Source organism: Musa acuminata, chromosome BXJ3-4 (assembly GCF_036884655.1).
Source record: "Musa acuminata AAA Group cultivar baxijiao chromosome BXJ3-4, Cavendish_Baxijiao_AAA, whole genome shotgun sequence".
NCBI classification, from domain to species: Eukaryota; Viridiplantae; Streptophyta; class Magnoliopsida; order Zingiberales; family Musaceae; genus Musa; species Musa acuminata.
This window is the reverse complement of record NC_088352.1, coordinates 45,964,537-45,979,168: the sequence shown is the minus strand read 5'-3', so window position 1 is coordinate 45,979,168 and position 14,632 is coordinate 45,964,537. Positions and strand designations below refer to the sequence as shown.

At 37.0% G+C, this 14,632-nt stretch overlaps 2 protein-coding genes across 4 annotated transcripts; both read right to left on the bottom strand.

Moving 5' to 3' along the window:
• Window positions 1-603: 603 nt before the first annotated feature.
• LOC135637080 (protein FAR1-RELATED SEQUENCE 5-like) lies at window positions 604-7,670 on the bottom strand. Of its 2 annotated transcripts, XM_065149461.1 has the most exons (5): window positions 7,497-7,670; window positions 5,268-5,333; window positions 4,838-5,135; window positions 1,649-4,070; window positions 604-1,161 (listed from the first exon to the last, which is right to left on the bottom strand). In XM_065149461.1, exons 3-4 carry the CDS (start codon window positions 5,081-5,083, stop codon window positions 1,686-1,688), a joined length of 2,631 nt encoding a protein of 876 aa, XP_065005533.1. In that variant the 5' UTR covers window positions 5,084-5,135; window positions 5,268-5,333; window positions 7,497-7,670; the 3' UTR covers window positions 604-1,161; window positions 1,649-1,685. The 2 variants fall into 2 exon arrangements, with proteins under 2 accessions (XP_065005533.1, XP_065005534.1); XM_065149462.1 differs by lacking the exon at window positions 5,268-5,333.
• Window positions 7,671-8,166: 496 nt separating this feature from the next.
• LOC103982551 (uncharacterized) lies at window positions 8,167-14,281 on the bottom strand. Of its 2 annotated transcripts, XM_065147796.1 has the most exons (8): window positions 13,815-14,280; window positions 13,643-13,718; window positions 13,080-13,315; window positions 12,747-13,005; window positions 8,949-9,128; window positions 8,651-8,806; window positions 8,396-8,561; window positions 8,167-8,301 (listed from the first exon to the last, which is right to left on the bottom strand). In XM_065147796.1, the coding sequence occupies exons 3-8, from the start codon at window positions 13,265-13,267 to the stop codon at window positions 8,228-8,230; spliced, it is 1,023 nt and encodes a 340-aa protein (XP_065003868.1). In that variant the 5' UTR covers window positions 13,268-13,315; window positions 13,643-13,718; window positions 13,815-14,280; the 3' UTR covers window positions 8,167-8,227. The 2 variants fall into 2 exon arrangements, with proteins under 2 accessions (XP_065003868.1, XP_018680028.2); XM_018824483.2 differs by lacking the exon at window positions 13,643-13,718 and having other exon boundaries at window positions 13,815-14,281.
• Between the last annotated feature and the right edge of the window lie 351 nt (window positions 14,282-14,632).

The following is a 14,632-nucleotide window of genomic DNA, read 5'->3' as shown; positions in this document are numbered from 1 at the left end:
GTGGGTAATGAGATGATGGATTTAATAGAGTCTTCTTCGATCGAAGTCCATCAATAGATTGATGATGACATTTGATACTAATTCCAATCATCAGATGATCAAATCCTTAATTATGTGAAAGATTATTACTATATATATATATATAAAATTATGAGCCTTTTAATTAAAATACATATGTATGTATTTATGTAGAATGTCTAAGGAAGACTCATATGACCAGTGTTTATAATAAATAAAGATTATTATTAAACGAAATCATAAACTAAATTTGTATTAAATAATATGATGGCATTAAATGTATTAATCTATGCTAGTCAAACAAATCATTAGTTAATCAGTTATTTATATAGTAATTATGAAACCTCAAACAATGATGGAAGGTTTAGCTGTTCCATCTGTGCCCTGTATTATACATCATAGAAGAATCTTGAGGGTATAAAAAACCTGTTATTTTCTTGTTTTGAAACAATAACTAGTAATACTAAGAAAGATTGTTCTGTTCAACAGGAAAAATAATTGAAAAGACAGCTGAAGTAGCATAAAAACACTAATCACCTAAAGCCTCAAACTACTCAAATATTTGAGAAAAAGATGACCAAATCCTGGTGAAAACATAGACTACACTCATCATTGAAAAGTCATAAATCATGGAATTCCACACATCTGTTGATCATAAAGTTACTGCTTTTAATGTTGCAAATAGAACACAGTGGGATGAAGGAATGAATTAAGTACCTTGCAACTGAAGCTATACAAATTGAAGAAGAAGAAGAAGAAGAAGAAGAAGAAGAAGAAGAAGAAGCCTTCAAGGGAGAAAGGAACCCACATGTATCCTAGGCCTACTACTCTGTCAAAGGTTTGATCGATCAATACACAACCTTTAACATCGTCCGCTAGCATTCTTAGAATGCGTAAACCGACTTAGCTAATCCAATTCATGTTCTCCAATGGCATGCATTAATTGAATGACCTCTCATTAATGGAAAACAGGATTGCTGACCATAAAATGACAAAGCAAACCAATATCCAGTGCAACATGATCCAACATAATTGCCTTAGCAGAAAATGAAACCGTACAGAACTCCAGATCATCTTTGGATGTCCAACAAACCTCATCATTGTTGGGGTTATGCAGATGGGATCGTATGGAATCAAGTAATCCTGCATGGAATTCAAAGAAACGTCTTAATAGAAGCACACAAGCTTTTTATCGCAAGACATGCATCAAGCTACACAGGTCCTGCATGGAATCCAAAGAAATATCTCACTAAAAACACAAGCTTTTTTATCGCAAGACGTGTAAAGATATTCAGATAGGCAAACGCAAGAATATGACTGTTGCACAGTAAAACAGGAACAATTTAAAGGTAAACATCGACAACTTGAGTGGGTTGATACAAACTACTGCATGATAGTCTTATTAACAGAAAAAATGGAGTCCGATATGATCAAACAGTAAGGATCCGTGGAACAAAATAAGTACTTGTTTAAGAATGAACTGTTATGACCAAGCATCCTGCTTATATAAATAGTCTAGCTATTGAAGATCGATAAACTAGAGGCAGACACTGCAGTTAAATGTTAAAATAAGCTAACCATATATAAAATAGACATATTTTAATAAAACCATGCGCTTGTATATCTGTACCATGAGCTGCACCATCAGAAAATGGACTAATCTTGTTCTACCGCACACTTTCAGCAACCACAGTGTCAACTGGATTTTGTAGTCGATCACATGATGCAGAAATCACAGCAGGCATCTCAAGCGAGCTTGTATGTAAAACTTGCTCTAACTGATTACTCAGCGCCTCTGAATGACTCTCAAGAAATGTGTATGATTCAATAGTTTTTGCTGCATGTGCTGCAGCTATACTGAAAATGCGGCATAGATAACTATAACGATCTGCTAGTGATAATTGAAGATCACCATCAAATGGGAAAGCAAAATCTTCATTTAGATTTCTGGTCTTAGCATCCTTCCTCCACCTCTTCAATATGTACTGTGGTGGAAGTTCTTTAATGTTTTGAGTATCTAGCACTTTTAACACATGACAACATTGTATCCCAAGAAACTCAAACTTTTTGCAACTGCAAGACATAGAACTATCTAAAGAATCACATTTCACAACATGATCTTTAGGTTTCTCCTCAACCATGACCTTGTATTCAGATAATGTCCCAAATTCATTGCAACTGAGCAAAATACAATCCATGTACAATTCAAATTCCCTCTCAAACATTCTATATGCAGCTGGAGTGTAAGCATTTGCAGCTTGCCTCAGCATTCGCATAGAAGGTGGCTTTTGAGTACTCTGATTAGCATCAAAATCATCTTGTAGTTCAGCATGCCGTCTCTCGGATAATATTCTCTCGTAATGTTCAAAAAAGCTCGGAAGTTCTTTTCCATTGCCTAAATATTTCTTTAGCTCAGTGCTTATGCTCTCCTTCTGTTGGACACTTTTCATATCTACATAAAATGTTTCACGTCCATATACCAATGCCCATTTCTCTCTTTCCTCAAATAGCTTAGCCACCCATTTATTGTCTTTGAGATCATACTTCTCACACATTGTTTCCCATTCTTTTAAGAACTCTTCCTCATCTTCACAATCAAATAGGCATCTGCTGAAATCACATGCCAAAGTTCTTGATCCATGGAATATTTGACTAAGTTGCACAATAGCATCTGTGTAGATATGCCAAACGCAGAAGCGATGGTTTGTACCTGGAAAAACTGCAGTTATTGCCTCACTAATCACTGGAGAACGATCTGTCAAAATTGTCTTGGGCTGTTTTCCGCTCATTGCTGTTTTGAAACTCTCAAACAACCACTTTAAAGATTCTGTGCTTTCATCATAAAGCAAAGCAGCACCAAATATAACGGTCTGTTTATGGTGATTAACACCAGTAAATAATGCAAATGGCCTACCATAACCAAGCACCTTGTAGGTTGTGTCAAAGCATATGACATCACCAAAGTAACAGAAGTCCATCATGGACTTCGCATCCGCCCAGAAGAAGTTGGTTAAATTATCAAACTTGTCAACTTGTATTGCATAGAAGAATGATGGGTTATCTTCTTGCATCTTTTGTAGATATTCCAATGTAGCCCCTGCATCACCTACTTGAATAGCCTTCATCCGCCTGGAATGTAGGTAACTTCTATTATCTAGAGGAAGCAAGGTGCCATGTTGATGATTTATGACTTGACTGGGAACATCATCATCTGCAGATTCATTGGCCATGTCCGAAACATGATCTGAACCATTTTCTGCAGTCTCAGTTGTCAAGATATCAGTAGATAAAGAAGATTCTAGCTGATGGTTATGAAATGTAACAAACTCACTCACTCGATACTTGCCTGTAGATGTTCTTCTAATAACCATACATGCAGGACAACCAGTTCTAAATTCTTTTCGTGGTTTCCTAACTCTCTTTTCTCCTTTTTTCTGCTCACGGAATCCTTCTCTTGAGCAAACAAACATCCTTCTAGTCATTACATTTTCAGTGGTGACTGTCGCACTTGTTTTTCGAACACGAAATCCCATCCTTCCAGCATATGCACTGTAGAATTCATAGGCCTCATCTTCAGTTTCAAACTCAGGTATTCTCACTGTATCATCGACCAAGCCGGCTCTTGCTACTCGAGCATTGCGTCTCAACTTCTTGGCCCTCAATTTATCAAAGGTGGCCACTGTTGCGAGTTGATGGTTGTGGTTTGGTACGAATTCTGTCACACGATATTTCCCAGTAGGTGTGAGCCTGATGGTCATGCATGCTGGGCAACCAATTCTGGTTACTGCTCGTGGGCACTTAACCTCTCTCTCTCCTTTTTTCTTTTCTCGAAAGCCTTCTCTTGAGCACACGAATGTCCTCTTAGTGATAATATTCTTCGCTGATACTGTTGACGATGATCTTCGGACAATAAAACCTTCATTCTCAGCATATGTATTATAGAACTCATATGCATCACTTTCACTGTCAAACAACATATCAACCCTAGGTAACCATTTCATGCTACCTCCCAATGTTGTAGCATCAGCACTTGCCATGTCACTCATTGTTCCCTGTTGATTCATATAATTAATTGTCTTTGGATCAACAGAGTAAAAAAAGAGTATACTGAAAGAAAATTCATATAATTAATTAAGTAGCAAAAAAGAGTATACTGAAAGAAAATCCAACTAAAGTAGACAAAAAAAATTGCATTGCCAGACAATTACATTTCACTGACAACTAGAAGTCATCCAAAGTTATATGTTTCCCTCACAAGAGTTTAAAAAAAGACCACCCTATGAATGTTTAACAAAAAGCACATTTAGAAATCACAAAAGTTGAAGTTTTAAAAAGAAAACAGTTTAATGCATTAGTCAATCCCCCTCTATTTCAAAGTTCACATAACATACTACGGGATTAGGACTATTCAATTTAAACAAATACATCTGCAAATCGAAACTTTTTTAATTAGCGAGAAGAATCGCCTCTTATTACATTAATAAAAAACAACTTCACAATTTGGAAGATAAAAATTTTCCATAAGAGAAATTCGCAATAAGCTTTGATTTCAATATATATTTTCCTTGTTTTTCAGTTCTAAAAGATTATTCAACTGGATATATTTAGTTCTTGATTAAAGCTTCTTTTTGGTAAAGATATTGCTCACCAACATGCTATTCTGGTCAAATATTCGTATCAGATATGTTTTTGGTCAGAAGTTCCAAAAGCTGATTTTCAGAGAAGTACCTAAATCATTTGGCACATACAGAAACATAACTCCAGGAGCTTCATAAGGAAACGCATGATAATCAAACAAGAAAAATGGAAGGACAAGCACCTTTTGACTAACAATATGCACAGAAGGAAGTTCTGATATAGATGAATTAGGTGGTTGTGCAGCCCATGGAGTAGCCTGAGACAATATGACCAGTGGACTTGGCCACATATGCAGTAATGGTTGTACTGCTGGTGGATGGGCACCAACATTTACGGTTGTCACAGGCTGCAAAGGAGTAAAAACTACAGTGGGGGCAACAAAAATGTTCTTTTTCCTCTTTGTGCTGCAACCACCAAACACGTACATCTTCCCTATCTGCCTTATGTTGAAAACAATAATTCCAACTAGATCAATATTTCTGCACACAATTCAAATCTTTTCAATTATCGACTGCACTGAAAAATGATTACGAGTTGCTAAGAATAATTATAAATTTCATACTGTGAAGTTACACAAGACATGAGCAGTCAAAAAGACAAGATTAAGGTACCTTGAATCATCTGAACCACAATGGATAGCATGCCTACCTCCGAGAGGTTGATCCTTCAAGAATGCACTAAAGAACCAACAAAATTTAACCTTATTAGAGGATTCAGATTGTCAGATCTTACTTGCAGCCATCTCATGTCATTTAGGGCTTTTTCCAGATTCTCATATTAAAGAATACCACAGTTGGGCTAGGGCTATGCAAAAGCAAGACACCACAATATGATCTGTGGTTTCTGGCTAAACAAAGTCAAGATTTGCAAGTAATTAAACATTGATATAAGGTAATTTGGAAAAAATCAATATGTGAAAACATTGCAGCAAAGCAAAATTTCCATTCCATCATGATGTGCAAATTAAGGGAAAAATTTGGATTCATTAGGATTGACTTTGATTCCAGTGGCAGTATATTTAGTTCATGACATAGGGGAATTGATGTTGCTAAACTACCTCACTTTTACAATGCTTATGTATTTTCCTATTTTACTTCAAAATCATTACATTAAATGTTTTAGTTATTGACTTTTGATGTTGCTCTTGTCTGCATTTAGAGATTACACAGGTTCATCACTAAATCACTTAGGAAAAGCTAAAAGGTCATATAGTTTATAATCATTAATACTTAAAACAGTAAATAATTTGAACGCATTCTAAAAATATACCCCTTCACAATGATCTTATTGAATTTGATTTCAGATAAACAAAATTGGACATCTTACAATATGTAATGAAAATCTACATGGCTTCATCAAGTAGTTCATAAGAACGAAAGCCAGATTGATTCAACAATAACAAGTCATAAAGTCCTAACTAGTTGTCGTTGGCTACATGGTTCTTTTCCCGTGATTCAATTTCAGTAATACATCTTGTTAGATAACGAGCATTTCAAATATCTTCTCATTGTTTCAATGGAGTCCTCTTAGGTCTTCCTTTACATTTCACACCACTGAAATCAACTTCATTTTATCCTCTATCAAGGTGACTTATTTGTTAAAAAAAAAATATTTCTTTTTCAATCCTTCCTCGTCATTCACCATAATATCTTCACATCAATTACACAAACTTTTTGTACATGAAACCACCCAACAATTGGACACATAAAGCACGTCTAGCATAATAAGTATCCTATTTTTTGTTTTAATCTAAGGAGTACCTGATGATTATACAAAACCTCCAACATCTTTGCCCACTTTAATCACCCAGCTTTTGTACTATGAACAATATCCTCATTAATCTCTCAATCCTATTGAATTATAAACCCAAGATATCCAAAACTACTAAAATTACATTTCATATATCTATTTCCATCCTAGTGAATCTACAATCTTTAATTTTCAAGGTTTATCCTCATACCTTACATTTCATATATCTTGTATATGACTACCAAGTTTGTTCATTACCAATGTATAATGAATGTAGTAGGATAAAGACATAAACTTGAAGCAACTCTAGTTGTAGAGAACTCACTAGATATAATCTCTACAATCCTAACACGGTGACCGCGCTATCATACATATCTTTTATGCCACCAATGAAACTAACCGATACATGCTTCTTTTCTAAAGCTCATCATCATGAAAATCCATTATAGTCTGATGTCGACAAAGAGAAGAATCATCAGACAAAAGGCAAAGCCACCGGAGCTAAAGTGCTATGCCAGCATTAGTTTTTATTTTCCTTTCTTTTTGTTTGTTTAATATCGTTTTCTCTCTTTCCTTTTTTCTAAATTCACTCCCTCTGTTTCTCGATCTCTTCTTTTCATTCAGTCTCGTCACTATATCTGTTCAGCATGCTGAGCGCCAACTCGAAATATTTTGATCAGAACTGGTACGAACCTACTAAGGTAGAACATCAAATGGTGATGAGCTCGATTCCGGTTTCCAAACTACCTCAATGGAATCACTAACAAAGTAAAATTCGTTGTGTTAGACAATCTTCTTCATTAAATCAGCACCTCAAGTATTCATCTTTGCCCTAGCACATCGTTCCGGAATAGAATAAACCCCCAAAATCCCAAAAAGGAACTCCAGATCCAAGAACAGAAATACATCGAAACATATGTTCTGGGAGAGAGGCAGCTGCATGGCCCATAAACGCGGCTACGGCAAAAAGATCCACAAATTTCCCAACAAGGACAAGAGCCCTGGCATCCAGAAAGGAGGAGAAGGGGAGAACGGAAGAAAGGAAGCCAGGAACTAGCGGCCGGAATCGCGATCGAAGGGCACGAAGGTACCTCGGATCGTCGCCGGCGAGAGGGTGGCTGGAGGCGGCGTTTGGGGATCGGCGGCTGCGAGAGAACCGGCTCCGGTCTTGTTCCGGATTCGCGGATTTCCTGTGCGTTCCGAGGACAGGGTCCAGAGTTTCTCAGTCGCAGGGTCAGTGGGTCCCACCGAGACGAAAAACTACAGAACGCGTTGGCAAGTGGACCGTGAATGATGAATAAATAAATAAATATATATATATATATATATTTCTTTGGGCGTTTGAGAGTATTATCTTCTAATAAAAAATTAAAATGAAAGGACAAAAAAGGTACGGATTGTGATGATTTCAAATTCAAATGCTTGATTGAAAGATAGAGATTATCAACAAAACTAACTCGATGTGATGATTAAGATTTAATTATTGACCTCTCTTTGGAGGCAGTGATGAGATCTCAAACAAGAAAAATCAACATTTATGTTCTTACGGTTCTTTGGCTTTTGGGAAACAATTCCGCATTGATGATTAATCTTCTAATTAGGACTGCACAAGCAAGCATTCATCAGCCATAGCCAAAAGAACACGCACCGCAATCAATCGCAAGATAGTAGTATGCACCTAAATTTGACACCAATCTTCATTAACTTCAGATAAGAATTAAAATGATTTACAGCTAAGTAAATCACATAGAACAAAGGACATAAAAAAGATCTGTTAGAATGAAAGAACCAAAATTTGCCCAACAACTTTTGTTGATGGATGTCACAAAAAAATATTTGTTAGAATGAAAGAACCAAAATTCGCCCTACAACTTTTGTTGATGGATGTCGCGACCCCTTGTGTAAGAAGAGAAGAAAAAATAAAAAAAATCAAGTTATTTACAACAACAACAATAACAACACAGGTGATTATATATATGTTGCTACACACCGTAGTCCGTGTATACGAAGCTCTCGTATTCTGTTCCCTTGAGGGCAGCATGAACGGCATCCCAGTTCTCGATCTGATCAGACAATGGCTTATTGTGGATCTTGACATGGCGGCTGAAAAGTTTCTGTCGGGGTAGTTTCAGAAACTCTAGAACATCCATCAGCTTCTGCGGAAACCAAACCCATCTACAGTTATGAGGGCTTGAACTACAGCATGTTACTGATACTTTGAAAGGCACAAGAGTCGAGAACTCACAGTCGTGTTGTTGACGAGATCCTCGTAGTAGAGAAGAATATGGCAGGAGCTCTTGAAGTAGCCTAGGGCTTCAGAAGCCCATTTATCTGTATGCTTTAGCTCAGGGATCAACAATGTCGTATTGATTGTGGGCTTGTATTGAGCAAGTACATCAGCCTGCATGCCACAAAAATAACAAATTTCAAGATCTTGCATGTATGCTTATCCACTATGGCAGGTTTGTGTCTGTCTCAATGGTCTCACAAGTTTTATGCAAGAACGTTTTTCGAGTGGAAGTAATACACAACAAGAACATAACCTCATCCTTGGAATGTACATGAGCTTTATGGGTCCCATTTAGCTGCTTGGCATCCCGATCATGAGTATTTGCGAGTACTGAAACCAGACGACGAAGTAGATTTCTTCTGAAGAGAAGTATTACAGAAACCCCTCTCTTCTTGAAGTATTCAATAATCTCTTCATGGTGTTGCATGAGACCCTAGACAACAGAAAAGCACAAGAATTAGTCTAATCAAAAGTTCAAACTGAATACATATTAATTATATGCAAAAGCGCAATTAAAATAGTGTGCCATTTTTATCACTATTTACTTCGATAGAAGACATTTACAAACAAGAAAATTAGGTAAGTAAATTGGAAGATGCATCACATGGAACTCTAGAAATCCGGAAAAAGTATCATTTCCATCAACTTTTTATTTTTTCAATAAGATGTGATAGTTAAACTATAGCCAGAATGTTAATAGAACAACTATTTTGCAGAATGCAGCGTAGAAAAAGGACTAATTACACTATTCTTTTAGAGCAGGAATAAAATTCAATTCTCAGATCAGAACTAAAACAGACAAAAACATTAAATAATCTAAAGAGGGAGTTTGAAATAAGAATCCAAAGGGGTGAAAATCATTGACACAAGTGTATTCCCTCAGCCTCATGCTGGTGCTTATCGAGGAATCATCCAAGATACAATCTGGAGTTCGATTTTCCTGCACACACATTCGTAGAAAATCGAATGGACAGTCCACACTAATGACTAGAAAATCAAAAGAATATCGAAAGGAATCGAAAATCCAAAAAGTGAAGTTCGGTGAAGAAAAGAAATTGTGTCATCAAATGTGTAAAATGGCCAAGTAAAGAAGGGCTTAATTACATTTTCAGGCAAATCAAGGACTACCACATGGCAACATGCAATTGTGCCACATGGAACACTGCATGCTTACTAGGCAGCAACGATGGGAAGAAGGCAAAACTTGCCTCATTATTGCACAGTGCAAAGCATTGTGTCCTATGCGCGATGAGTCGGGTCACACATGGAAACCAACCAAGAAAAAGTTACAAGAGAAAAGGCAAGGATAAAATTGTAATTTTAGTAGCTTTCTTTTGAACAAAACATATTGATAAGGCTCTAAAGGAAAAAACACTAAAATTATAATTTTGCTCTTGCCTTTTCTCCCTTGTGCGTGACTTTTTCTTAGCTAATTTCCACGCATGACATGGCCCATTGTGTGTGGTGCATGACACTATCCAATGAGGCAAGTTGTGCTGTGTGATGAGGCAAGTTTTGCCTTTTCTTCCCCATGCAATGTGCCACATGACAAACTCACATGACATCCCTGATTGGACCAAAAATCTATTTAAACCCCCTTTTCTAAGCTATTTTACACAATTGATGACAACTTTTTTTCTTCTCGTCCAATCTTCACTTTCCAACTTTTCTATTCCTTCAAACATTCTTTCCATTTTCAGGATACTAATCCATCAGTCCAATTCTCCACGTATGTGCATGCAGGAGTCAATCCCGGTTATATCTTGGATGATTCCCCGAAGGGAGCCAATACAAGGCCGATAGAATACGCTTAGGACAATAATTTTGATTCTTATTTCTAAATTCTAACTACCTCTTCAGATTATTTCACCTCTTTACCTACTTTAGATCTAATTGGATGATTAAATTTTATTCCTGCTCTAACATATTTTGCAAATAGGAGCAATCATTAAAACAATAAATCCTTTCTGACATCTTGGTTAGAAGTTTCTAAAGAAGTGCAACTTGCGGCCTTCATTTTCTAACAAGTCTGGAAGTAAAAACTAAACGGCAACAGCAAGAATTATTGCATCATTTTAGGGAACATACCAAAGTTAAACTTTAAGGTCGACCACCTAGCTTTCATGAGTATACAATAGAACAGAAAAAGGAGTATGATTCTTCATATCATATATCAATGTTATAGATGTAAAGTGATTACTCCGAAATAAAATATAGCAATTTGGTAGACGATATCCAAGAGCATTACAATTACGTAAAATGTTGAGCTATGACAAGATCACTAACTGCACTAGAATTTTGGATTCCATTACTGTCAATCCTAGGTTATAGCTATTATCTAAGAAATTTAATAAAATGCATGAGCAGCTTAGATATACATTGGTTCACCAAGGAACATAACTCAAATCCAATAAAGGACCTAAAGGATCCAAATCTAAATATGATTAAAGGAATTGCTTCAAACAGACCTATCACCGCCTACTATTCTTTCCTCTTCCACTTCCTCCCTCTCTGCCTTGCACGAGGATCAAACAATAGAACCTTAAAACCTTATATATATATATATAATGCTGAACATAGTACGTAATGAATAAATCACCATATTGCTCATTTCTCTCCAATCATGAAGCAGAATTCTCATATGTAATTAGTTGGACATTTCCTTTAAGAACAACAACAACACTGATAAGCCATAATGTCCCAACTATTTAACGTCAGTGACATGGATATTTATTCATAATTTTTGGTTAAGATCTTCTTAGATCCCCTTACCACTTTTCGTACAACTACAATTGATTATCTTACCGTCTTCTAACTATAGCACATATCCATATCTTTTAAAGGATTCTTCCTCAGTTTTCTTTCTATCAAAGTATTCACTAACAAAACTATTTTCTATTTTTCCTAATAACTCAATATTTCATCTCCACATCACAATATCACAAACCTTTTGTACATGGTGCTTTTTAGTTGTCCAGTTCTCAAAATCTAGCACCAAACTCAAAGGTAGCATACTTTAAACTGCTATACTTCATTAGAAAAGCCTCTCTGAATTTAATCCAACTATTTGGTCAATTATAGTGGAACCATCATGACATATGTGCTGGACAGCTACATAGCAACCAAGGGTGTTCAAGGCACTTGATTAAAAACAGGGGTCATGCCTGATGCTAAAATCCCTCGAATGGACTTCAAAACGAAGCATTTTAAGTTACAGAATACGCTTCAGTCCCTTCTCTTACTCTTTAGAGAACCCACCAAAATAGAGCATAGGCATGGTGTTCAGGTGGGTACGGAAGAAAGGCAAGGAAGCCATGAGAAGATGAAAATGAGGGATTTTCCATGTGTTTGGTGAGTCCGGGGAAGATAAAAGTGGAAAGGCAAGAAAAGAACAAGTTTCACCACAACTCCTACATGGGTACCTCCTCCTTATGTTATGTTACTTATTTATTTAATAATTTTTCCCTTCATTTCTAGAATAAACAAGAAAAAATAAAGGGCTTACAACTCATAATACAGATGAAAAACAGTTGGGCACAATCCGAGATCAAATGAAAACCGAGTTATATTGCAGCCCAGATTCCGTATGGCCTACTATATCACTAGCCATGATTCCCATAGAACCTGCTATGTCAATTACCATAAGCAACAGCTGCCACCATAACATTTTTCTTAAATCAAGCTCTACCATGGGAATGGTAAAAATATAATACATAACTATAAACCCACATCTCCAAATTTGTATGATTGCACCACATATAATATATTCCTTCATAAGAACCACAAGGTATGATGGTAGGAGAAACACTAAAATGTAAGGGCAATCGGGGTAACAATAAAAAACATGTCTAATCAATCTCTACAATATATATTTTGCTGATCTAAAAAAAAGAACTAATTACGTATAAAAAAAGGCCCAAAAAGTTATTTTGGAAATGTTATATTGATACAATAAGTAGCCAGAATAAATAAGCCTGAGTTGTAGGCAGCGATCTAGATCCACATCAAACATTATCGAAAGAAAGGTTCTAATTTAAGATAGAGAGTTTACCTGATTAAGCATCCACTTGAGGCCAACAGCTGCGGTACATTCATTTTTAGAAGCACTACTATACCAATCCAAATTGTAGATTTTATCTAGTGTCTTTGTGATAGTCGAAATGTTACTTCTCCTTTCTTTCACAGAGAAAATTTCACCATTAGAGCTGACATTAACATGACTGTTTAACAATGTTTCAAACCACCCACTTCCAGACCTCTGCATCGATAGAATAGCAAAGAACCTAACCGGCATGCAAGCACATTCTTCCCTGCAATATAAATAGAATGTTCACTATATATGCACCTGATTTGAAAGCTTTTCACAGCCAATCTAACTCCATACCTACTGTAACTAATGGGCTCTGGATAATGCATATAACGAAGCTCGGACTTTGGGATGCTAGGATCACGGCAAGTTTGCCTTGTTGATTTTACCTTCATTTGATTAGGTGTGACTAGGAGCACTCTCTGCTTTAGACATAGGGAGCATATATACATGCCGCTGATCATGATCAACCCCAATACAGCCATCCACAACCCAAGAGGATATTTCTTTTGAGGCTTAATGACTAGGGAGTCCTGCACGCCCACAGGAAAACCATTTCAATAAGGTTGCACGCATTCTCCATGAATCCTGAAGCTAATCTGGAAACTTGATCTACCTTCCATGTGATCTTTTCTTGAAACAAGAGCTTAAATCCAGAAAGTAATCATATACGACATGAGACAGTCCAACAAGAATAAATCAAAAGGTGGACCGGACAAATCGAATAATCCTCAAATAACAAATAGAAAAACAACCATAGGCATTGAAACAAACAATGTTATATTTCTTCGTTTGATGTATCCAAAGAGAAGCTGAAAACCAGAAAAATATAATATTTGTATCAAGAAACATAGACTTACCTACTTTGGCAAAGCATACGGTAAAACCATCAAAGATCCGAGTTTCATCTCAAAATAGAACGTCTTCTTCTTTTACCTTCTAAGCTACCACCATCAGCAAACGGGCGAAGAGGAATGGAAAGGAGAAAAAGAAAGGAACGAAGCACCAATGTTCAGAGACGGGAAGAATCACCTTGTGGAAAAAGCAGCAGTCGTCCACCACCATCTTTTTCCCTTTGCCTCCGCCCCCTCCTCTGTCCCCAAATCTATTTCAAGAAAAGGCCTCCTCCTCCACGCCCATCACCTCCTCCCGTCCTCCGCTCCCCTTTCTTCCACCGTCAAGAACCAAATCCCGCTCCTAGGGTTAGCTTTTACTTCCTATTCCTGCCCCTCATTTTCTTGCTCCAGATCAAAAGCTAGTTTCCTTTGTCGTCCTTTTCATTCTTTTTTTGGTACCCCTTTCCCTCTCTCCTCCCTCCTCTGGATTCCAAATGCTGCGCCTCCACCGAAAGAGACCATGAGACGGGAACCTCTTAATTATAGTAAACATTCATTCAAAATCAGAACTTTATGCTCACACACTCTCCATACCACGCTGCTTTCTCGGTCAAATGGGGAACTCGAGGAAGGGGAATGACAAGATTTCTTATTCTATCGATTTCCAGCAATTCCTACCTAATACTCCAATGCTAAATCCCCCCCGTAGCGGATGAACGGATGCGATCGCACCCATCTTGAGGTCGATCGCATCACAACGGTGCCGTACGCAGTCGGAAGTAGATAGAATTGTGTTGCCCGTTTCGGTGGTAGTTGACACATCAGGAAACGATCTTAATCGCATGTCCTCATCCGGATTTCTAAATAGATATTTCATAAAATATTATGGATTTATAAGCTAAATTTATGAGGTAAGTATGTCATCATCATTATTATGTACGAAATCTATGGGAGGTGAGATTTCAAATATGAGACAGATGGGCCCAAATCGGTCGCTGCTGCAGCAGAACCAAA